This window comes from Pseudophryne corroboree, chromosome 3, assembly GCF_028390025.1.
Source record: "Pseudophryne corroboree isolate aPseCor3 chromosome 3, aPseCor3.hap2, whole genome shotgun sequence".
Taxonomy (NCBI): Eukaryota; Metazoa; Chordata; class Amphibia; order Anura; family Myobatrachidae; genus Pseudophryne; species Pseudophryne corroboree.
This window is the reverse complement of record NC_086446.1, coordinates 190,258,196-190,284,612: the sequence shown is the minus strand read 5'-3', so window position 1 is coordinate 190,284,612 and position 26,417 is coordinate 190,258,196. Positions and strand designations below refer to the sequence as shown.

The window sequence follows — 26,417 nt, the reverse complement described above, 5'->3', positions numbered from 1 at the left end:
TATGGACATTCCTCCCATATAGATTAGAAGGGTCTGACACCCCCACGTTGACTTCAACATAAACTTGAAGTTTCAGGGTAAATGTGGAGTCTAGAATGTACTAGATATCATCTTGGAACATTTTTTTAATGGCATTATTTACAGAGGGAGATCTGCTTTTGTTTTGTTTTCATTTCATCTCTCAGTAACTACACATCAGACAATTCTAATTATCAATTATTTTTGTTCCTACTACATACTAGTGGGTCATGAATGTGTGTGTGTGTGTGTGTGTGTGTGTGTGTGTGTGTGTGTGTGTGTGTCTATAAAGGTATCAAAACACTATACTAAAATGATGAATGTAAAATTAACTAGATTTAAATTATGCATTATATTCTTCAAATACACTTAGATTCTATGATTACTCATTTTATAGATTGAAGGCCAAGTTATTACTTCTACCACATTGTTATATTTATATGGGGTCATTTTTTTATACTGCTTAGTCTGTGTAGCCATTTGACTAGTCTTTTCTGTACTACCACGGTGTGTGATGGTAATGGTTCTACGTGACTAGATTAACTTTCCGCTCAGGTCTCGCTTTCTTTGTGCTACATGTGGTTTACCCATTAGCATCTAGACATCCATATATTAATTACTTTATTAAATGTTCAGTGTTTTTCGCAGACTTATTTTATAGGAACTATATTTATTTTATGGCGTTATTAATTTAGCTTGCCTAGAGGTGGTTGGAGTTTCTATTTTTTTGTTGTTGCATCTGTTATGAAGGTATTGTAGGTAGCAGTTCTCTTTTAATCATTCTGTCATGTGTTGCGTTTGGTTTTGATAGGTGGTGCCATTTGTGTAATTGCATTTTGGGTACCTAAAGTATTGAATGGCAACTTGTTGAATATTATGTAGTTTAGGCCAATTTCACAGGTTTGTAAAATCTTTTGTAAGGTAATTAGAGTCAAGATGAGTTCTCAGCATATATCCTGATCTATTGAGTTTTAATTGGATTCAATCTGTTGAAACTGAAATGCTTGCCCCAGGTCAATGTCGAGATGAATGCAAGTAATTTCTCCTGCATTGTGTGCATGTAATAACAGCATATATTGTTTGCATCTCTTCAGCTGAACCGCCCCTATCACTAGCCTTAATTTCATACACATCATCCTTATCAGTGACGCTTGCACCATCTTTCCTTGACACGAAGGACCCATCAGAAAAAAACATTTATTTACATGTACAGAGAACGCTGCATAGCTTGCGATTCTGTCTGAATGACCGTTATAGACCAGTAACGCCAAAGTGGAGCTGTAATTTAAAACGCAGAAGATGCTGTAGACCACAGGTTCTCAAACTCGGTCCTCAGGACCCCACACACTGCATGTTTTGCAGGTTTCCTCACAGAATCACAAGTGAAATAATTAGCTCCACCTGTGGACCTTTTAAAATGTGTCAGTGAGTAATTAATACACCTGTGCACTTGCTTGGTTACCTGCAAAACATGCACTGTGAGGGGTCCTGAGGACCGAGTTTGAGAACCACTGCTGTAGACAAATGGACTTGCATTAAACTCTGAATTAACCCACATCTAACCAGCTTTCATCCAACGGACCAACTAAATGATCACACAGCAGCCATCTGCTGATATGCAGTTGCTGGCCTGTTGGCGTGAGTTCGAGTGTCGGTGTTACATGTTGCTGCAACTGCAATCCGCCCCCTTCATGGGGAAGAGGATTCTCCCCTAAGACTGAAAAATAATGTATAACATGTCACTGATCACAAGTAAATGCTATGTACAGAATTGTAATAGAATGTATACAATTTATTTTGCTTTAAGTCTAATCCGTTACCTCTAAGCGGATGAGGAATGTTCTGCTACTCACGTCTCTACCCCCCCTCCCCATCCTCCCTTTCAGCGAGTAGAGAAAACGGTGGAGTACATGTACGCTGAAGTGAATTCTTTGCTGGACAGCATTTCAGGAGCTTCCTGGGCACTGCTGCCTACTCCCAGTGGCCCTCTCTTGGATATTTTTGAGGAAGGTTAGTAAACTTATTCAAGCCCACTAATTTATCTCTCACAAACAAAATATTTAGCACATGTAAGTAGCCAAAAGCCTACGCGTTGGCCATGGTACTTTAAAATATATATATTTTTTTTTACATTTTTATGAATCCAAGTACAGAGTTCACATCCAATGGATTTGGTCAACTAAAACATTTATTTGTAGAATTGTCCACTGTTGGTGTTAAGCTGGGCATACACATGTAGAGAAAATCAGCCTGACATCCTGCAGTTATCGTGGACATACAATGTAAGATATTTCAGTGTATGGACCATAATATCTGTGCCCTGCCTCTGGGGAGGAGATATGTCCCAATTCCTTCCTATGTAATAGAACATAAGAAATGTCCATCAGTCAGCAATGGCAGGGCATACAATGCCTGATGTGGCAGGCTTCCACATTAGAAAATATTGCATCAGATGGACATGCTGGATGATCCGGCATGCCCAATTGATTGATAGAGATTTTCAGATTGGTTGCCCACATACATCGTACAATTATCTGGGTGACCCACCAATATCGGGCGGATCGACCAGATAATTGCAGCACTTATGTCTTTCATTAGAGATAGCAGATTAAGGAAGAACCCCTAAACGGGAAAATAATGCTTCCCTGACACTAGAGAAAGTCAGTAGCTTTTTCCATTAGGAATATTTGTTTTTGACAAGCTTAAAAATTTGTATTTATCATATTTTTTTACTTCTTTTATATTTTATTTAAATAGTATAACGTATGAATGGTCCATAGTTTTCTTTAAAAAGTAACTGTTTAGTAACGCTCTAAGTACTGATATTCAATTGACATTTTCCAGCTACCCAACAAGTTTCAGACAAACATTCCAGAGCTTTCCAATTTCTCACTTCCGGAAGACCTGCTGTTTTCTTTTGGTCTTTTACTCTACAAAGTAGCAAAAGCGGTAAAAAAAAAAAAAAAAAGTTATGGGTAACAGAAACTGGCTTTCATAGAAGGCAATTTACATTAATGCACTACAAAACTTTTTTTTTTTTTAATGAGAAAAAGCCAGAGTGGATGTCACAAAAGTAATTCTAGGATTGTTTCAATGATTTCACAAACCTTCACTGAGTCAGAGTTTAACAAACTCTGCCATTATGATCCCTTTTTTTAAGGATACCCATGCTTGAGCACAGGTGACTTAGCACCTCAGTCAATTTGATTTAACCATCTGGACTCGAGCATGGATATCCTTATAACCTGGACTGTAATCGCAGAGATTGGGAAGCTTTGCACCAAGTCACTTTTGAACTGTACTTGAAAAAAGTGGGCATAGTATATAAGGCTTCAGATCACAATATATTGATAGAAGATTTTGTTAATATATTATTACTGCCAAAGAATATATATTTTATCACTCTAAGATTTTGTTCAGGTTTTTCCAAACTCGGCTCTCAAGGCACCCTAACCGTCCCGGTTTTAAAGAGATACATATTTGTACACAGATGGTATAAACAAACTGACTGAGGTATTTAATATGTTGCCTGTGCTTAAGCATGGATATCTTTAAAACCTGGACTGTTAATCTTAAAAGTGTGTACCCAGTTTATCTGTCCAGTCTGGCTGATTGGAACAAACATGTGGTAATGTATCAACCATTTTCTCCCAAATGTGAGAAAATTGACAAAAATGTTTGGATAAATTGGTTAAATCAAACCAGCCAGACAGATAATCTTAAAGTGTGTACCAACTTTAGACCACATTTACCAACATGATCTGATTGGACTATGATCTGGGGGTAAGTTGGGGACCACATTACATATTTGGTGAAGTGTACCAATTGCCAGAGATCACTGTAGAGATGGGGAGATATGTATCAAGCTTTGGAAAGCATTAAAAAAAAAAAAAGAGATTGTTGCTTTTGGGTCATTTCTCCACTAACATCTCTTCAAGAATTGACACATCTCCTCCATAGCATCACATGTTGTAAGTAATGAGCATTTGACTTAAGTCTCACAAATCAAATGCTCAGTCCTAGGCAGGAAATCATTATTGCTTTGCAGTTAGAAGTTATGAATTGTAAATGGCAAGTACATGTTCTAGCACAATGATTTTCCTAAAATACAGTACAATACATTTTAGATGTTTATAATACAATTTCAAAATAAGTTATATAGCCTGGGATAATTCATTACACATACTTGAAAATAACATTTAAAATCTGTTTAAATGAGGAAAACCGTGGCAACCAATTTCTTACACATCTTTTCTTTCAGACTCTAGATGAAGATCTTCCCCATTCTCCGCTGTAGGACATGACCCTCTTCTTCACTCAACACACAATGTTTTTTCCCCAATGTGCACTGTGTGATTAGAAAAGTATACGGTATTTTATTAAACCAAGAGCTTGTGTTCTGGTGCTTTCCAAGGAGCTGTGTGGTATGAACTGTTCACTAGTGAAACATTTGTAATGAGAATTATATTAAAAAAAAAAAAAAAAAAATTGCTTTAAATTGAAAACTGTTTCAGTTTCAAATTAAAATTTTATATGAATTATTCTTAAAGGATGACCATCATTTTCTTTCAAGGTTTCAAAATAGAAGTAAAATAATAACTTATGTATTGCTACTAGCTATACCACCCAGTGCTTTCATTTCAGTGTCAAGTATGTGCACCTAAGGAAGGCATGGTTGCTGTAATGGTTAGCATTATTGCCTCACAGCACGGAGATCTTGGATTTGATTCCCACCAAACCCCAAATGGTGCAGGGTTTGTATGTTCTCCTAGTGTTTTTGTGCTGGTACATTAACATACTGGTAGATTAATTGGCTCCTGTCAAAAACATTAACCCTAGCGTGTATGTGTGTCAATGTCATAGGGTATATAGATTGTAAGCTCCACTGGGGCAGGGACTGATTTGAAGGACTGAAATATTCTCTGCAAAGCGCTGCAGAATATGTGCGCTATATAAATTTCTCTATCGTCCTAGTGGATGCTGGGGTTCCTGAAAGGACCATGGGGAATAGCGGCTCCGCAGGAGACAGGGCACAAAAAGTAAAGCTTTTTCAGATCAGGTGGTGTGCACTGGCTCCTCCCCCTATGACCCTCCTCCAGACTCCAGTTAGATTTTTGTGCCCGGCCGAGAAGGGTGCAATCTAGGTGGCTCTCCTAAAGAGCTGCTTAGAAAAAGTTTAGCTAGGTTTTTTATTTTACAGTGATTCCTGCTGGCAACAGGATCACTGCAGCGAGGGACTGAGGGGAGAAGGAGTCAACTCACCTGCGTGCAGGATGGATTGGCTTCTTGGCTACTGGACATCAAGCTCCAGAGGGACGATCACAGGTACAGCCTGGATGGTCACCGGAGCCGCGCCGCCGGCCCCCTTGCAGATGCTGAAGTCAGAAGAGGTCCAGAATCGGCGGCTGAAGACTCCTGCAGTCTTCAAAAGGTAGCGCACAGCACTGCAGCTGTGCGCCATTTTCCTCTCAGCACACTTCACACGGCAGTCACTGAGGGTGCAGGGCGCTGGGAGGGGGGCGCCCTGGGAGGCAAATGATTACCTATAAAGGCTAAAAATACCTCACATATAGCCCCTAGAGACTATATGGAGATATTTAACCCCTGCCTAATTTTTCTAAATAGCGGGAGACGAGCCCGCCAGAAAAGGGGCGGGGCCTATCTCCTCAGCACACGGCGCCATTTCCTCTCACAGCTCCGCTGGTCAGGACGGCTCCCAAGTCTCTCCCCTGCACTGCACTACAGAAACAGGGTAAAACAGAGAGGGGGGGGCAAATTTATGGCGATATTTTGATATAACAAAGCAGCTATAAGGGAGCACTTATTATAAGGCTATCCCTGATATATATATAGCGCTTTTGGTGTGTGCTGGCAAACTCTCCCTCTGTCTCCCCAAAGGGCTAGTGGGTCCTGTCTTCGTTAGGAGCATTCCCTGTGTGTCTGCTGTGTGTCGGTACGTGTGTGTCGACATGTATGAGGACGATATTGGTGTGGAGGCGGAGCAATTGCCAAATATGAGGATGTCACCCCCTAGGGAGTCGACACCAGAATGGATGCCTTTATTTATGGAACTACGGGATAGTGTCAACACGCTAAAGCAGTCGTTTGACGACATGAGGCGGCCGGACAATCAATTAGTGCCTGTCCAGGCGACTCAAACACCGTCAGGGGCTGTGAAACGCCCTTTGCCTCAGTCGGTCGACACAGACCCAGACACAGGCGATGACTCCAGTGGTGACGGTGACGAATCAACCGTATTTTCCAGTAGGGCCACACGTTATATGATTTTGGCAATGAAGGAGGCGTTACATTTAGCTGATACTACAGGTACCACTAAACAGGGTATTATGTGGGGTATGAAAAAACTACCTATAGTTTTTCCTGAATCAGAAGAATTAAATGACGTGTGTAATGAAGCGTGGGTTGCCCCTGATAAAAAGCTGATAATTTCAAAGAAATTATTGGCATTATACCCTTTCCCGCCAGAGGTTAGGGAGCGCTGGGAAACACCTCCTAGGGTGGACAAGGCGCTAACACGCTTATCTAAACAAGTGGCGTTACCCTCTCCTGAGACGGCCGCACTTAAAGATCCATCAGATAGGAGGATGGAAAATATCCAAAAAAGTATATACACACATGCAGGTGTTATACTACGACCAGCTGTAGCGACTGCCTGGATGGGCAGTGCTGGGGTAGTTTGGTCAGAGTCCCTGATTGAAAATATTGATACCCTGGACAGGGACAATATTTTACTGTCGTTAGAACAAATAAAGGATGCATTTCTTTATATGCGTGATGCACAGAGGGATATCTGCACACTGGCATCACGGGTAAGTGCTATGTCCATTTCGGCCAGAAGAGCTTTATGGACGCGACAGTGGACAGGCGATGCGGATTCAAAACGGCATATGGAAGTTTTGCCGTATAAAGGGGAGGAGTTATTTGGAGTCGGTCTATCAGATTTGGTGGCCACGGCTACAGCCGGGAAATCCACCTTTCTACCTCAAGTCACTCCCCAACAGAAAAAGGCACCGACTTTTCAACCGCAGCCCTTTCGTTCCTTTAAAAATAAGAGAGCAAAGGGCTATTCATATCTGCCACGAGGCAGAGGTCGAGGGAAGAGACAGCAACACGCAGCTCCTTCCCAGGAACAGAAGCCCTCCCCGGCTTCTACAAAAGCCTCAGCATGACGCTGGGGCTTCTCAAGCGGACTCGGGGACGGTGGGCGGTCGTCTCAAAAATTACAGCGCGCAGTGGGCTCACTCGCAGGTAGATCCCTGGATCCTGCAGATAATATCTCAAGGGTACAGGTTGGAATTAGAGACAGATCCACCTCGCCGTTTCCTGAAGTCTGCTTTACCAACGTCCCCCTCCGAAAGGGAGACGGTTTTGGAAGCCATTCACAAGCTGTACTCTCAGCAGGTGATAGTCAAGGTACCTCTTCTACAACAAAGGAAGGGGTATTATTCCACTCTTTTTGTGGTACCGAAGCCGGATGGCTCGGTAAGGCCTATTCTAAATCTGAAGTCCTTGAACCTGTACATAAAGAAGTTCAAGTTCAAGATGGAGTCACTCAGAGCAGTGATAGCGAACCTGGAAGAGGGGGACTTTATGGTATCCTTGGACATCAAGGATGCGTATCTCCACGTTCCAATTTACCCCTCACACCAGGGGTACCTCAGGTTCGTTGTACAAAACTGTCACTATCAGTTTCAGACGCTGCCGTTCGGATTGTCCACGGCACCTCGGATCTTTACAAAGGTAATGGCCGAGATGATGATTCTTCTTCGAAGAAAAGGCGTATTAATTATCCCATACTTGGACGATCTCCTAATAAGGGCGAGGTCCAGAGAACAGCTAGAGATGGGATTAGCACTGTCTCAAGAAGTGCTAAAACAGCACGGGTGGATTCTGAATATTCCAAAATCCCAGTTAATGCCGACAACTCGTCTGCTGTTCCTAGGGATGATTCTGGACACTGTTCAGAAAAAGGTTTTTCTCCCGGAGGAAAAAGCCAAGGAGTTATCCGAGCTTGTCAGGAACCTCCTAAAACCAGGAAAGGTGTCTGTACATCAATGCACAAGAGTCCTGGGAAAAATGGTGGCTTCTTACGAAGCAATTCCATTCGGCAGATTCCACGCAAGAATTTTCCAAAGGGATCTGTTGGACAAATGGTCAGGGTCGCATCTTCAGATGCACCTACGGATAACCCTGTCTCCAAGGACAAGGGTGTCTCTTCTGTGGTGGTTGCAGAGTCCTCATCTATTGGAGGGCCGCAGATTCGGCATACAGGATTGGATCCTGGTGACCACGGACGCCAGCCTGAGAGGCTGGGGAGCAGTCACACAAGGAAGAAACTTCCAGGGAGTATGGACAAGCCTGGAAACGTCTCTTCACATAAACATTCTGGAACTAAGAGCAATATACAATGCTCTAAGCCAGGCAGAACCTCTGCTTCAGGGAAAACCGGTGTTGATCCAGTCGGACAACATCACGGCAGTCGCCCATGTGAACAGTCAGGGCGGCACAAGAAGCAGGAGTGCAATGGCAGAAGCTGCAAGGATTCTTCGCTGGGCAGAGAATCATGTGATAGCACTGTCAGCAGTGTTCATCCCGGGAGTGGACAACTGGGAAGCAGACTTCCTCAGCAGACACGATCTTCACCCGGGAGAGTGGGGACTTCATCCAGAAGTCTTCCAAATGCTGGTAACCCGTTGGGAAAGACCAATGGTGGACATGATGGCGTCTCGCCTCAACAAAAAACTGGACAGGTATTGCGCCAGGTCAAGAGATCCGCAGGCAATAGCTGTGGACGCGCTGGTAACGCCTTGGGTGTACCAGTCGGTGTATGTGTTTCCTCCTCTGCCTCTCATACCAAAAGTATTGAGAATTATACGGCAAAGAGGCGTAAGAACGATACTAGTGGTTCCGGATTGGCCAAGAAGGACTTGGTACCCGGAACTTCAAGAGATGATCACGGAAGATCCGTGGCCTCTACCTCTAAGGAGGGACTTGCTTCAGCAGGGTCCCTGTCTGTTTCAAGACTTACCGCGGCTGCGTTTGACGGCATGGCGGTTGAACGCCGGATCCTAAAGGAAAAAGGCATGCCGGAAGAAGTCATTCCTACTTTGATTAAAGCAAGGAAGGAAGTAACCGTGCAACATTATCACCGAATTTGGCGAAAATATGTTGCGTGGTGCGAAGATCGGAGTGCTCCGACGGAGGAATTTCAACTGGGTCGATTCCTACATTTCCTGCAATCAGGATTGTCTATGGGTCTCAAATTGGGATCTATTAAGGTTCAAATTTCGGCCCTGTCGATTTTCTTTCAAAAAGAATTGGCTTCAGTCCCTGAAGTCCAGACCTTTGTTAAGGGAGTGCTGCATATACAGCCCCCTGTGGTGCCTCCAGTGGCACCGTGGGATCTCAATGTGGTTTTGGACTTTCTAAAATCTCATTGGTTTGAACCACTAAATAAGGTGGATTTGAAATATCTCACTTGGAAAGTGACCATGCTTCTAGCCCTGGCTTCTGCCAGGAGAGTGTCAGAATTGGCAGCTTTATCTTACAAAAGCCCATATCTGATTTTCCATTCGGACAGGGCAGAACTGCGGACTCGTCCGCATTTTCTCCCTAAGGTGGTGTCAGCATTTCATCTGAACCAGCCTATTGTAGTGCCTGCGGCTACAAGTGACTTGGAGGACTCCAAGTTACTGGACGTTGTCAGAGCATTAAAAATATATATTGCAAGGACAGCTGGAGTCAGAAAATCTGACTCGTTGTTTATATTGTATGCACCCAACAAGATGGGTGCTCCTGCGTCTAAGCAGACGATTGCTCGTTGGATCTGTAGCACAATCCAACTTGCACATTCTGTGGCAGGCCTGCCACAGCCTAAATCTGTAAAGGCCCACTCCACAAGGAAGGTGGGCTCATCTTGGGCGGCTGCCCGAGGGGTCTCGGCATTACAACTTTGCCGAGCAGCTACGTGGTCAGGGGAGAACACGTTTGTAAAATTTTACAAATTTGATACTCTGGCTAAGGAGGACCTGGAGTTCTCTCATTCGGTGTTGCAGAGTCATCCGCACTCTCCCGCCCGTTTGGGAGCTTTGGTATAATCCCCATGGTCCTTTCAGGAACCCCAGCATCCACTAGGACGATAGAGAAAATAAGATTTTACTTACCGATAAATCTATTTCTCGGAGTCCGTAGTGGATGCTGGGCGCCCATCCCAAGTGCGGATTATCTGCATAAATTGTACATAGTTATTGTTAACTAATTCGGGTTATTGTTGAAGGAAGCCATCTTTCAGAGGCTCCGCTGTTATCATACTGTTAACTGGGTTTAGATCACAGGTTGTACGGTGTGATTGGTGTGGCTGGTATGAGTCTTACCCGGGATTCAAAATCCTCCCTTATTGTGTACGCTCGTCCGGGCACAGTACCTAACTGGAGTCTGGAGGAGGGTCATAGGGGGAGGAGCCAGTGCACACCACCTGATCTGAAAAAGCTTTACTTTTTGTGCCCTGTCTCCTGAGGAGCCGCTATTCCCCATGGTCCTTTCAGGAACCCCAGCATCCACTACGGACTCCGAGAAATAGATTTATCGGTAAGTAAAATCTTATTATTGTTTATAAATTATGACAGGATGGGTATTCAAAAACTTGCGTAGACAGTGTAAGTCCCATTAAATTATCTTTGGTATTTTGCTGTTTCATAAGAATCTATCTGGCTAAAACGCTACTTAACTTCAATTTAACATGATTATGGCAGTAATTAATAAGCCACACTGCATGCATTCATAGTTGCAAAGATACATTTTTTTGCATTCTTCTGTTTGTTGAAGCAGATAGAAATAGCCAAATAATGAACCTTTTAAATATATAATAAGAGACCTCTAAGAAGCACTGTGTGTATAATCAGCAATTATAGTAGCAGATTTCTACTTGCACTTCCATAGGCTGTGAGCAGAAATTAGTTCTTAGACACATCGTGCAAAGTAACAGTACATTATGGCGAATCTGACTCTAGCTATAAACATAAATACATTAAAATATGTATACCTAAAGCACATGGAAAGGTCTATTTGTAATTTTTATTACCTGCTCAGGACAGGGCGTAATGTGATTTAAAAAAAAGGCATATCCTTTATAACGGCAATGAATACTCCATGTATACCTGTCTTCCCATTATAATAATATACTTGCATTGACCCATTTTCTAATAGCAGCAGCTGACACCCAGAAAACCTATTTGAATTGTGTAGTGTTTATTAATAAATAGCTGAGAGTACGTATTCAAACTGTGCCAAATCATAAAATAAAAAAGGAGTATTTAAACATAAATGACATTTCTTTAGATAATAGTGTCCATTCTCCTCTTATACAGTAGCTCCACCACACTCGCATAGCTACCCATGTTGAAATACAACAGCGGAAAAGCAAATCATCGCAATAAAAAAGGTAGAGGACAAAAGGCACAAGCTACATAAATCTTATGGCAATGTGGGAAAAGAACAAAATCATGACAATAACGGTCAATTCATTGGCTGCGCTCAGTACCACCAACAACGCAAGTTTTTCTGGACAACACAGCAGCACATTGCCTGTAATTAAGCTGATCCCAAATGAGCTGAAGAAATAATGTATAGGGATAACAAATTCAACAACATAAATTATATACGGTACAATGGACAAGTAGGGAGTTGAGAACAACTGCTAACATACATACAGAGATGGGACAAAATGGTGGTGACCACTGGAAAGAGGACAGATGAATCTCAGACAAAAGATTGCATGCAATGCACACAGTATAATTACCCAGCAACAAAGAAGAATTGCAGCCATTTTTTCTTATGACAAAACTAAACATAACCAGGTTATGGTGTGGTCTGCATACTTTAGGTTATTCTTCCACAGAGCCTAAACCAAACAGCAGAATGCTAAACGTAAAGGTGACTCCTGTAGCCCTTACCCCTAGCACATTCTCGTAGCTACCTTCATCATTTGTTTTTGTAAACAGTTGTAATAGGATTTGGTTTTGCTATGAGTCAGACCCAATGCGGAGGATTTGGCCAAATCCTAAAATAGAAGACTGTACATCCCCAATATATACATACTGTTTTACTAAAAGACAAAATGTTCTCAGAATAACTTACCAAATAAAATTCTTTCATTCAGCAAGATGTATATGTGATCAGCAATTTGCTACATTTTTAGTCTATGAATGGAACTGGGACAAATGTAGAACAAAAACCAATATTTTACTGCACAGTTTTGAAAATGTTGCTTGTCCTAGACTCATTTAATAGTCTCTGGCATGTTGGTTATACTGTATTAAGTTAGCCACTACATGCCCACACATGTTTTTATGTCTGCACAGTGCACCACTAGGAAGGATGGCTGATTTAACGTGTACATAGTCCTACTTCATTCAGTCCTGCATTATTCATGACAGGATCATTTTATGGAAGCCTCAATTATTTCAAAAACTGACACACAAATATACCATTTGCAGCATTCTTAGCAAGACAAACAGGAGCCTCATAATTTAGATAGTAAACATATTTAATTGCATATTAATTATCTGTGGACACCTTTGGAGACTTTAGAAAGTTTTAGGAAATATAGGTACAAAATGCCATAATTTATGGACGTTTCCTTTCTTACACTGAAGGCTGACAAACAACAACAAGGTCTGTCATTCATTTCTGTGTACGGATATGGTAAAAAAGAGCGAAAAAATAACTTGCAGTCACCTTTGTATAGCTAGATATATAATGTGCAACAGTAACTTCACAATGTTAAACATGAATCCCCGGGTCCACATTTACGTGTTCTCTTATACAGCCGTGTCAGGTATCATTAAAGTATACTTATAGCATAGAGCAGTACAGAGTAGAGCAGATATAACGCGTAATGCAGCACATATCACAAGACGCATAGGTGGCTTGAAAAGGCCAGTGCTGGTTTGATGGCGCAGTTACATTCTACTGGCATTAGTTTCAAGTATTCCTATGTTACAGCATTTTACTTATTCATCGCACTACTTCACAGTCGGGCCATAAAGGCAAAGGTTTTGCAGTCCTCACCCTCTCGGCGTTACCAAACTCTGTGCCCTTCCTTTGGTATTTGTGCGCTATTTAATACACTGACTATATATGGATTTATTAAGGCATCATTATAAGTGGTTTATGATACCTTCAGCTTCTACTACAGTTACTAGCCAACTGTGCATAAAAAAGGTTCTATTAAAGAGGTGTTATTAAAGAGGCACTTTGTAGACGCACTGTTTAACTTTGTGTAAATCACACGCACAATGTGTTTTGTTTTGAAGGACATTATTTTTTTTTTATATTAGATTATTGTAATTACAATTATTATTATTATTAGAAGAATATATCTAGAAAACACAGTTCATCTGCCCATTTGGTAAAAAATGACAACTGTTCAGTAGACAAATGCTAAAGATAATAAACAAATCACACATGAGATAATAGAAGAATCTGGATTAATGCAGAGAAGGAAACAACTTGAGAAGGAGGGCATGTGTGAGGGAGACCAGAGTTTGGTTTGGTGCTTTTACAAAGAGAGTGACACAGCTATATGCAAATGTTCCTTACTGCCAGACAAACAGCTCTAGGACTGTAATCAGGACTAGGCCACAGCTTAGGAGCTGGGTATATGGGAACTCAGCTGATGTTTAGACGAAGAGCAAATTAAAAAAGAAAAAAAAGGAGGAGAAAAACAGATCACAAATCTTTCAGATAGAGACAATGGTCACGTGCTCAGTCATTGCCGCCACAGAGCTTCAGCAGGGTCTTCCTGTAATCTCCTGATGTGTCTCCCTATGAAGAAGGAGAAAAAGTTGAAGACAAACAGTAAACAATCCAGAGTCCCTTTATCACATAATAATAAACGTGATCTATTTCCCTAATATGCATTTCCAATCCCACTTACATAAACAGTTCTAGACCAAGGCCTAAAGTGTTGGGTAAAAACTAGGCATGGCTGGGTAAAGTGTGAAAACATTAAGCACAAACATGGGACTAAACATGATGGTGGAACTATTTGAACTAACATTACTTTGTACAGATGAACACTGTTATTACACAACATCCATGTACATATAGAAATCAATACTGGTGTAGTAATAATGGTACACACAGCTAACACCTATTATCCACAAAGGTTTCTTGTAATCACAGTTCCTGTGTAGTTTCTTTACTTCACTTATTACATAGAGTAATCGGTGTACACCAGTGGTTCCCAAACATTCTTGAGTCACGAGGCCCTAAAGTATCAGTGCTGTTTTCCCAGCATCCTTTGGTCAAAAGCTGCTTATTGAGAAAGTCAGTAAAAATTATCAAATTGAATAAATTATAATCTTACCTGTAATTCCTGAGTTCAGTTATATGTTGATGGATAGGGTTGTGCTTCTGTTTGTCCTGGCATGTTATGACTGGCAGCCACCAGCACTGGTTTTGTCTATCACACTGACCATAAAAAATTTGATATGGTCCTAGACCAGGGGCATGAGAACATTTATAGATTGGGCGGGGGAGAGAGTTAGAGCCTGAGTTTGGCGCCCCTGGGGGCGGAGCCACCAGGAGGAGGAGGCGGAACTATGGGGACGAAATGGAGGCGGCACCACAGTCGGGAGAGTTTCAAGGATAGGAAGAGAGAGAGGGAGAGAGAGAGAGACACATTTGTCAGGGAGAGAGAGTGTTAGGGAGAGAGTGAGACAGGGAGAGAGAGAGGGAGTGGAGCAAGTGGGAGAGACAGAGACACTACCTGATTACACAGCACAGCCACATAGGTCTCCTATGGAGGCGGGCACTCCTCTGCATTAGGCCACGCCCCTTAAATAGCTGCAAATCGTGGCCCCGCTGGGAGTCGGGGGTGGGGGTCCCTGCACTGCACGGAGGTTGGCTGTAAATCAGCCGGTGCCTCTCATGTTTGGGGAGGCGAGCTGCCCCCTTGCCCCACCGTTCTGATGCCTCTGTCATAGACCACTAACCCGTGGCAACCCAGCAAGTGCCCCGCACCACACCAGGATGCCACGGCCCGCAGTTTAGAAACCACTGGTGTACACTATAATGTGGATGTCTCTACTGTGCTTTCTTACCGTGATATCAGTGTACAATGACTTGTTATACATCCTTTTGTACTCCTGTCGGATGTCTAGCAGATCCACCTCACTGCGAGACACCAAGATACGGATCAGGGTCTTGTCTTTTGTCCCAGCACCCTGCACACAAACGAGGAATGAGTTAGAACACTGCATATTTCAGATCACACAATAAACTGAATGGCATCCCATAATACAGGGAATCCACTTTTCACCATAAGAATCTGTTTTAAATAAGGACTTAAATGTCAATCAAGTAAAAGTTTATGTGACAGGATCAACACAGAAGCAAACAGGGTCTGGCAAGTAGTGGGGCATAACACAGCTTTATAGATATGAAATTTGGGTTTACAAATAATAAAAATGATAAATAATTCTTTCACCAGTTAATAGAAAACTATTGCTTTGAAAAATTAAAGGGGATCATAACAGACAGACTCTACACAAATTAGACATAAAACTAAAATATTTTTCTGTAAATGACAGTCCTAACAAAAAAAAAAGTACCCCAGGGTAGGAATAGATATCGGAAGATGGTGGTTAGCGACCATTGATTTTTCAGGTCCGCATTGTGAAGGCAGCCAAATTTAGTTTGTCCTCTTTTTTTAGAGGTTTAGTACCTTTTTTATTAATCTAGCACCAGACACATTGGTTCTGATATTTTTCAGATTTGAGGGGATACTCTTCTGATCGAATTGTAGCTTTTCAATGATTGCCAAGCATCGGATGCAGCTTTTGGATGCCCATCCGATGGCTGTATGTTCATTTTCAGCAGCTGTGGACACCTGGAAGTGGTGTCTGCAGCTCAGCTAATGCGCACAAAGCTCTAACTGCTTCTGCACGTACACACAATATAACCAGCGCATCGCATGATTTGATATTAGAAGTCTGGCAACCATTCAATGCCAGGCTTCCGATGTCCATCCCTAATCCCAGGTCATATCCGCTGTTTTAAAGTTGGATACTAAATGTTTTATAGATTAACAAGGTTTGTTCAATTTACATAGAATTAAAATGTGAGGCTTTTCGGAGTATGCCAGCTTGACTTACCTTCATTGCTTTGTAGAGACGTTCCGCAAAGAAAGCGGATGTGTTTTTGAGGCATTTTACTAAAAAAACACAAAGTACAAACAATGAGTACAACTAGAGTGTTGTTAGTTGCATGTAGCTCTGAAGTAGCTCAAGAATAACAATGAAAAAAGAAGTGGAGGCAGGGCCGAAACTAAGGGAAGGGGGGGGCTAGGGGGGCATGTGACCCGGGCGCGGAATTGGATAGGGCGCTGGGATCCTGCTGCGTCTGATACAGCAAAAGGAGGAAGTGGAGGAACATGGGATTTGTAGTAGAGTCTGTTACTGGTTATACTTGGAGCTGTAACAGAGAGATTACAAATCCCATGAGGCATTTCACTCACCCTGCAGGGATATGGGCGCCGCCGGAGCTGAAGTAGTCGGCTATCCTGAGCGGCAAGCCGCCCGCGCTGGCTGTGACTTGATGCAGCTTTCTCCAGCCCCACGCTGCCCTGCATTCAGCGCTGAGTCGCTGACAGAGACACCAGCAGTGATTGATTGCAGCAGCCCAGCACCCTTCACCTCTGTCTGATTAAAGAGTGAGAGGACTGGAGGTAAAACACACACACACACACACACACACACACACACACACACACACACACACACACACACACACACTCCCTCACTCTGGTGTTAACTCCTGCAGCTCATTTAAACTAGTTATTTAAGTTTATACAATATATATTGGCTTACTATATAATGCTGAGACTGTTTATACCATTGTGACAACTACAGATCATATTGATAAATGTGTGTGTGTGTGTGTGTGTGTGTGCATGTATGTATATGTGTGTATGTATGTGTGTGTATATATCTAAATATATATATATATATATATATATATATATATATATATATATATATATATATATATATATATATACACACACACACATATATACACACACATACATATATACATACTGTGTGTGTTTTACTGGGGTCTGCTTGTCTGAGGGATATTATGGAGCATATTTTTTTTTAATTCTATTTTAGTGTATTTTTTATCTATTTTTTTACTTTTATTATCATATATATATATATATATATATATATATATATATATATATATATATATATATATATATATATATATATATATATATATATATATATAGTATAAAAAATGTTTTTATTCCTTTCTGTGTGTGTGGGGTGGTGGGGGGCGCTAACTTACTGCCTTGCCCCGGGTGCCGTAAATCCTAGTTTCGGCCCTGGTGGAGGCTGTATGAAATGCAGTTACTTGGTGGGTGTAGTTTAAGTAACACAAGGAAAGGTATGGATGTGATAAAACAATGAGTTATCTTAGGAAGGAATACAGTGATATCAAATGCATTGTAACAGGTTTATTATTATTATAAACCAGCAACACTTGGGAACTTTTATCGGAATGAGGGAAATGGAAAAACTTAGGTAATCTCTATCATGACAATTACAACTATAAATACAGGCTGCCCATGGAACTGCACTATGGGCCTGATTCACACCCGGACACGGGTGGTGTGACTACAACCTGACTTACAGACTGCAGGCATTTGCGACTCAGTTGCTGGCTTCGGCACCCCTTAAAAAACAGAGGTGAAGTCAGCGACTGAGTCCCCAGATACAGATTCACTGGTTACGGCAGCTTAGGTGAGGAATGCCCGATGGTCCGTCTGATGGTCGCGATGTGGAGCTGATGCTGCGCCTTCAGATGCAGGCAGTGGATCTAAGAAGCCAGCAGTGGGCGTCTTTTTAGAAAAGATTGCTCCTACGGCACTAGCAAAAATTTTCAGATCCGCTGATACTGGAGATGCAGCAGTGACAAGGATAGTGTCCACCACTGAATCAGGCCCTGTAGCTGGTGAGGAGACATGCATAACTGCATCTGAATGCTAAAATGCTGCAAAAATCTGCCTTTTAGTCAGCAGTATACCAATATCGGACTTGTACTCCTTTCACACCAAAATCCCAGATCCAACTGGTTATTGAACATGGTTTCAAGCTGTGTCACAATGGCTGAAACTCTGTAGACACCGTAGGCTGGAACCAGGATATTGCCCTTTCAGAATACACCCGTGTGCAGTCTACCTGATCTCCCGGCGCTTGTATACCACATCATCTCCAAGCGCCAACGATCTGGATCTCTATCATTTCAGCATGACCCAGGTCACACCGTTTACACCACAGGCTACCTGGGTCGGTGCAGAGTTCGACCCTGGTAGCTACCAGGGACCGATTCCCGGATAACACAACCTGGGTAGGCCCTTTCACATCAAGCCTGGACACGGGTTTCCTCAGCAATACCCCGGGTTATAAGTTTGGTGTGAAAGCGGTGGTACTGGTTTCTGATAGAAATTAGGGAAATACTAACAGAGAAATTCCAAATGGTTTAATACAACACAAACTCAACATATGCTTATTTTTGGAAGAATGCCACACTGAAAAGAAGGGAAAAATTTAATGGAATATAAAGGAAAGTTTACAGATTAAAAAGTATTCCATTTTATGTTGTCTATGGGCACATTACCATGAAATAGTTGGATGTAAAATGATATTACAAACAAATGGAATATGAAGTGAACATTTAGACATGAAATGTGATAAGTTTTGCCTCACACTGCAAAACTGTATTTTTAGCATGATGTTCCAATAAATTAAACAATGGGACCTTATTGTGCAGCAAATAAGGGATCATGCATACAGGAATTGGAGGCAAAATCTTATCCTGTCATTACTTTTACCATAGTTAAAGTATGTTCTCAAAGTCTCCCTGCAACACAGTGACTAATGTACTTAATAAATGCTCCCATAGAATTCAGCTGTGTCCTTTTATATTGTAGCTTTGTTTGCACCACATAGCCCCTCTCGACCTGGCCTCACGAGCATAATTTTCACTCAAAATATGCATTTTAGGCTGATATACAATTGACCCCGATAAATTTTCTCCCGAAAACCCCCCAAGGGCTGATAGGACAATTTTTGACCTACGGTCACTATCGAGCTATCCTATTAAAGTCTGATTTTTTTTTCCGGTAGAAAAATGTTCTGTTTTTTTTCCGGAATAACATCCAGGTTAAGTACTTGGTACCAGTTTAAGTACCCGATCCCATGAGTTATCGTGGCTCCAAGGGCTGCTTATCGCAACTGGTCTGAAGTGGAATGCAGAGTGGCCGAGTACATCCCAGGAACCGGCCCGCTACTGCTGTCCCAATCACTCCTGTGGGTTTAACCACAGCACTGATGGCTGCTTATTGGGGATTATGCTTTGGGTGCCTGAGGAACCCGGAGCATAATCCCTTATAAATGCTGGCATTAGGTCTAATTGCATAGCTGATGGCGAATCCATTATCCATGGTAAATTACTGAGGATAATTGGATACCCCTATTAGTCGCACAAATAAAACTTGTGAAAGCGACAAAGCTACATTGCTGGCGTGCGCAGACCACTGGAATTAAAATTGATATGTTATATGGTAAAAACTGAACACTAGCCAGAATTCTGTATGCTCAGGTCTAGTATCAAGTAAGTTCCAGGATTTAAGAACACACATTAATAACAAACGTGTACAAACTCTTACAATGAGGTAAAACAGTATGGGCATTTAAGAGACACAGCACAGCAACACCACATGCAATGACAACGGCACACAGTCACAGAACAAAATGGCTCACGGCAACACTGTAATATGGAGCCTGGGTGATACGGGTTATCTGAGAATTACCAGGCATCTTCTGGAAGCTTATAAGTGGCCAAGCCAAAAGATAAATAACCATCATTAGCATCAACAATTAGTCACTGGAATCGTACAGTATATACATACAATTGTTAAATTAAATGAACCAGTGAGTATAGGTTGGAATCATAAGGAAAGACAATGTTGGTAGTGGCAAGCAGAGGCACTGCTGCTACATGAGAGAGTACTGAAAGGTGCATGTAGTATATAATTAACAAGGAGTTATAAAGCCAGGTACCTAGACGCACAGTGTGACATAATATATAGAAGAATTCGGCAGGCCACTCACCCACTGCCAGCATGCCTCTTTCCAGATCCCCAGACATCTCACGGCAGATACTCTTCTCCAGATCCCGGTTGCACATTCTCTGGTATTCATAAAAAACTGCAGAAAGAAATCCCGATAAGTAAAAACATGAAAATGGATTACATTAGATCTCAATTTGCTTGAGACATTAATTTGTTATTTTGCGTACATTTATAGTAAATATTAAAAGGTAAGTTCTTCAACAAAAAAAAATAAGAATTTACTCACCGGTAATTCTATTTCTCGTAGTCCGTAGTGGATGCTGGGGACTCCGTAAGGACCATGGGGAATAGACGGGCTCCGCAGGAGACTGGGCACTCTAAAGAAAGATTAGGTACTATCTGGTGTGCACTGGCTCCTCCCTCTATGCCCCTCCTCCAGACCTCAGTTAGGGAAACTGTGCCCGGAAGAGCTGACATTACAAGGAAAGGATTTTGGAATCCAGGGTAAGACTCATACCAGCCACACCAATCACACCGTACAACTTGTGATAACTATACCCAGTTAACAGTATGAACAACAACTGAGCCTCACTCAACGGATGGCTCAGAACAATAACCCTTATTTAAGCAATAACTATATACACGTATTGCAGAAAGTCCGCACTTGGGACGGGCGCCCAGCATCCACTACGGACTACGAGAAATAGAATTACCGGTGAGTAAATTCTTATTTTCTCTAACGTCCTAGTGGATGCTGGGGACTCCGTAAGGACCATGGGGATTATACCAAAGCTCCCAAACCGTCGGGAGAGTGCGGATGACTCTGCAGCACCGAATGAGCAAACACAAGGTCCTCCTCAGCCAGGGTATCAAACTTGTAGAACTTTGCAAAAGTGTTTGAACCCGACCAAGTAGCCGCTCGGCAAAGCTGTAAAGCCGAGACCCCTCGGGCAGCCGCCCAAGAAGAGCCCACCTTCCTTGTGGAATGGTCTTTCACTGATTTTGAATGCGGCAATCCAGCCGCAGAATGAGCCAGCTGAATCGTGCTACAGATCCAGCGAGCAATAGTTTGCTTTGAAGCAGGAGCACCCAGCTTATTGGGTGCATACAGAATAAACAGCGAGTAAGTCTTCCTGACTCCAGCCGTTCTGGAAACATATATTTTCAAAGCCCGGACTACGTCCAGCAACTTGGAGTCCTCCAAGTCCCGAGTAGCCGCAGGGACCACAATAGGTTGGTTCAAATGAAACGATGATACCACCTTTGGGAGAAATTGGGGACGAGTCCGCAATTCTGCCCTGTCCATATGGAAGATCAAATAAGGGCTTTTACATGACAAAGCCGCCAATTCTGATACACGCCTCGCCGATGCTAAGGCCAACAGCATGACCACTTTCCACGTGAGATACTTTAGTTCCACGGTCTTAAGTGGTTCAAACCAGTGTGATTTCAGGAAATCCAACACAACGTTAAGATCCCAAGGTGCCACTGGTGGCACAAAAGGGGGCTGAATATGCAGCACTCCCTTTACAAACGTCTGAACCTCAGGCAGTGAAGCCAGTTCTTTTTGAAAGAAAATGGATAGGGCCGAAATCTGGACCTTTATGGACCCTAATTTCAGGCTCATAGTCACACCTGACTGTAGGAAGTGCAGAAATCGACCCAGCTGGAATTCCTCTGTAGGGTCCATCCTGGCCTCACACCAAGCAACATATCTTTGCCATATACGGTGATAATGCTTAGCTGTTACATCCTTCCTAGCTTTTATCAGCGTAGGAATCACTTCATCCGGGATGCCCTTTTCCGTTAGGATCCGGCGTACAACCGCCATGCCGTCAAACGCAGCCGCGGTAAGTCTTGGAACAGACAGGGCCCCTGTTGCAACAGGTCCTGTCTGAGAGGCAGAGGCCATGGGTCCTCTGTGTTCATCTCTTGTAGTTCTGGGTACCAAGTCCTTCTTGGCCAATCCGGAACGATGAGTATTGTTCTCACTCCTCTTTTTCTTACTATTCTCAGTACCTTGGGTATGAGAGGAAGAGGAGGGAACACATATACCGACCTGAACACCCAGGGTGTCACTAGCGCGTTCACAGGTATCGCCTGAGGGTCCCTTGACCTGGCGCAATATCTTTTTAGCTTTTTGTTGAGGCGGGACGCCATCATGTCCACCTGTGGCAGTTCCCATCGATTTGCAATCTGTGTGAAGACTTCTTGATGAAGTCCCCACTCTCCCGGGTGGAGGTCGTGTCTGCTGAGGAAGTCTGCTTCCCAGTTGTCCACTCCCGGAATGAACACTGCTGACAGTGCTTGTACGTGAATCTCCGCCCAACGAAGAATCTTTGTGGCTTCTGCCATCGCCACCCTGCTTCTTGTACCGCCCTGGCGATTTACATGGGCGACCGCCGTGATGTTGTCTGACTGAATCAGCACTGGTTGGTCTCGAAGCAGGGGCTCCGCTTGACTCAGGGCGTTGTATATGGCCCTTAGTTCTAGTATATTTATGTGCAGACAAGTCTCCTGACTTGACCACAGCCCTTGGAAGTTTCTTCCCTGAGTGACTGCCCCCCATCCGCGGAGGCTTGCATCCGTGGTCACCAGGACCCAGTCCTGTATGCCGAACCTGCGGCCCTCGAGAAGATGAGCACTCTGCAGCCATCACAGAAGAGACACCCTGGCCCTCGGGGACAGGGTGATCAGCCGATGCATCTGAAGATGCGATCCGGACCACTTGTCCAACAGATCCCACTGAAAGATCCTCGCATGGAACCTGCCGAAGGGAATGGCTTCGTATGAGGCCACCATCTTTCCCAGGACTCGCGTGCAGTGATGCACCGACACCTGTTTTGGTTTTAGGAGGTCCCTGACCAGAGTCACTAACTCCTGGGCCTTCTCCTCCGGGAGAAACACCTTCTTCTGTTCTGTGTCCAGAATCATACCCAGGAAGGGCAGACGCACCGTAGGAATCAGCTGCGACTTTGGAATATTCAGAATCCAGCCGTGCTGTTGCAACACTTCTTGAGAGTGTGCTACGCTGATCAACAACTGCTCCCTGGACCTCGCCCTTATGAGGAAATCGTCCAAGTACGGGATAACCGTAACTCCTTGCTTACGAAGGAGTACCATCATTTCGGCCATTACCTTGGTAAATACTCTCGGTGCCGTGGACAGACCAAACGGCAACGTCTGGAATTGGTAATGACAGTCCTGTACCACAAACCTGAGGTACTCCTGGCGAGGTGGATAAATGGGGACATGCAAGTAAGCATCCTTGATGTCCAGAGATACCATAAAATCCCCCTCTTCCAGGCTTGCAATGACCGCTCTGAGCGATTCCATTTTGAACTTGAATTTTTTCATATAAATGTTCAAGGATTTTAAATTCAGAATGGGTCTTACCGAACCGTCCGGTTTCGGTACCACAAACCGTGTGGAATAGTAACCCCTTCCATGTTGAAGGAGGGGGAACATTATTATCACTTGCTGGAGGTACAGCTTGTGAATTGCCGCCAGGACTACCTCCTTTTCCGTGGGGGAAGCTGGCAAGGCTAATTTTAGGTAACGGTGAGGGGGAGTCACTTCGAACTCCAGCTTGTATCCCTGAGATACAATTTGTATAGCCCAAGGATCCACCTGTGAGCAAACCCACTGGTTGCTGAATTTTCGGAGACGCGCCCCCCCCCCCCCGCTCCTGGCTCCGCCTGTGGAGCCCCAGCGTCATGCGGTGGACTTAGTGGAAGCCGGGGAGGACTTTTGTTCCTGGGAACTAGCTGCATGGTGCAGCTTCTTTCCTCTACCCCTGCCTCTGGCAAGAAAGGATGCACCTCTGAGCTTCTTGCTTCTCTGAGAACGAAAGGACTGCATTTGATAATACGGTGCTTTCTTAGGCTGTGAGGAAACCTGAGGCAAGAAAGTCGACTTTCCAGCTGTCGCTGTGGACACAAGGTCAGAGAGGCCGTCCCCAAACAATTCCTCACCCTTATAAGGCAAAACCTCCATGTGTTTTTTAGAATCGGCATCCCCTGTCCATTGCCGAGTCCATAAGACCCTCCTGGCAGAAATGGACATTGCATTAATTCTAGAGCCCAGCAGGCAAATGTCCCTCTGGGCATCCCGCATATATAAGACGGCGTCTTTTATATGGCCCAGGGTTAGCAAGACAGTATCCCTGTCCAGGGCATCTATGTCCTCTGACAGAGTATCTGTCCATGCTGCTACAGCGCTACACATCCAGGCTGAAGCAATAGCTGGTCTCAGTAGAGTACCAGAGTGTGTATACACTGACTTCAAGATAGCTTCCTGCTTCCTATCCGCAGGATCCTTTAGGGCGGCCGTATCCTGAGACGGCAGGGCCACCTTCTTAGATAAGCGTGTCAGTGCCTTGTCTACCCTAGGGGAGGATTCCCAACGTAACCTGTCCGTTGGCGGGAAAGGGTACGCCAGCAGTAATTTTTTGGAAATCACCACTTTCTTATCAGGGGTACTCCACGCTTCTTCACATAACTCATTTAATTCATGTGACGGGGGAAAAGTCACTGCCTGATTTTTCTTCCCAAACATATACACCCTCTTGTCAGGGACAGGGTTAACCTCTGAAATGTGCAATACATCTTTCATTGCAATAATCATGTAGCGGATGGCCTTGGTCATCTTAGGCTGTAATTGTGCCTCATCATCGTCGACACTGGAGTCGGACTCCGTGTCGGCATCTGTGTCAACCATCTGAGATAGTGGGCGTTTATGAGACCCTTAAGGCCTCTGAGTCGCCTGGGCAGGCCCGGGTTGAGACCCCGGCTGTCCCAAGGCTGCAGCGTCATCAAACCTTTTATGCAAGGAGCTTACATTATCATGTAAGACCTTCCACATATCCATCCAATCAGCTGTCGGCCCCGACGGCGGCGACACCACATTTATCCGCACTTGCTCCGCCTCCACGTAACCCTCCTCATCAAACATGTCGACACAGCCGTACCGACACACAGCACACACACAGGGAATGCTCTGACTGAGGACAGGACCCCACAAAGGCCTTTGGGGAGACAGAGAGAGAGTATGCCAGCACACACCACAGCGCTATATAACCAGGGGATATTCACTATAATAAGTGATTACCCAATAAGCTGCCGATTTTATGTCTTTTGGCCCTAAATTTATGTGCCCCCCCTCTCTTTTTTACCCTTCTTGTACCTGGATACTGCAGGGGAGAGCCTGGGGAGCGTCCTTCCAGCGGAGCTGTGAAGAGAAAATGGCGCTGGTGTGCTGAGGAAGAAGGCCCCGCCCCCTCAGCGGCGGGCTTCTGTCCCTCTTCTGTGTGAAAAAAATGGCGGGGGTTTTTACATATATACAGTGCCTGACTGTATATATGTATGTTATGCCAAAAAGGTACTTCAATTGCTGCCCAGGGCGCCCCCCCCCCCCCCCGCGCCCTGCACCCTACAGTGACCGGAGTGTTAAAGTGTGCTGGGAGCAATGGCGCACAGCTGCGGTGCTGTGCGCTACCTTAAATGAAGACAGGAGTCTTCAGCCGCCGTTTTCGCCGTCTTCAAGCTTCTGTTCTTCTGGCTCTGCGAGGGGGACGGCGGCGCGGCTCCGGGAACGGACGATCGAGGACAGATGCCTGTGTTCGAACCCTCTGGAGCTAATGGTGTCCAGTAGCCTAAGAAGCGCAACCTAGCTGTAGACAGGTAGGTTTGCTTCTCTCCCCTCAGTCCCTCGTAGCAGTGAGTCTGTTGCCAGCAGAAGCTCACTGAAAATAAAAAACCTAACAAATACTTTCTTTTACTAGCAGGCTCAGGAGAGCCCACTAGGAGCACCCAGCTCTGGCCGGGTACAGATTCTAACTGAGGTCTGGAGGAGGGGCATAGAGGGAGGAGCCAGTGCACAATAGATAGTACCTAATCTTTCTTTAGAGTGCCCAGTCTCCTGCGGAGCCCGTCTATTCCCCATGGTCCTTACGGAGTCCCCAGAATCCACTAGGACGTTAGAGAAATTATATTTTAAAATAGCACATTTGCAGGATTTAGGTCTATATTGTTAGTATGTGCCAGTTCTGGTCCTTGTATCAAATAGGGGTGTTATTTCCATTTGTATGTAGTAAAAAGAGTAAGCATCTATAGAACATCCATATTGCTCATGCCTACGCATTTCACCAGAGATGGTGGTAAAACATGAGCAGAGTAGTTGAGTACCATTTACCACTCACCAGCAGCTTATACTGCAGTTTCCTCACATGGAATCA

General features: G+C 43.9%; 2 protein-coding genes across 3 annotated transcripts in view; one reads left to right on the top strand and one right to left on the bottom strand.

The window, feature by feature from the left end:
• The window catches only part of LOC135055088 (placenta-specific protein 9-like), a 145,928-nt gene extending 141,361 nt beyond the window's left edge, over positions 1-4,567 (top strand). For both annotated transcript variants that reach the window (XM_063958733.1, XM_063958734.1), the window contains 2 exons: positions 1,905-2,028; positions 4,280-4,567. In XM_063958733.1, the coding sequence (XP_063814803.1) occupies positions 1,905-2,028; positions 4,280-4,290 (135 nt within the window). In that variant the 3' untranslated portion in view covers positions 4,291-4,567. The remainder of the gene's footprint in view (positions 1-1,904; positions 2,029-4,279) is intronic.
• Positions 4,568-12,565: 7,998 nt separating this feature from the next.
• ANXA11 (annexin A11) overlaps positions 12,566-26,417 on the bottom strand; it is a 152,630-nt gene continuing 138,778 nt past the window's right edge. Inside the window, exons 12-15 of the mRNA XM_063958729.1 lie at positions 20,223-20,318; positions 16,197-16,255; positions 15,144-15,266; positions 12,566-13,863 (exon numbers count right to left, since the gene is read on the bottom strand). Of these exons, the coding sequence (XP_063814799.1) occupies positions 13,804-13,863; positions 15,144-15,266; positions 16,197-16,255; positions 20,223-20,318 (338 nt within the window). The 3' untranslated portion in view covers positions 12,566-13,803. The remainder of the gene's footprint in view (positions 13,864-15,143; positions 15,267-16,196; positions 16,256-20,222; positions 20,319-26,417) is intronic.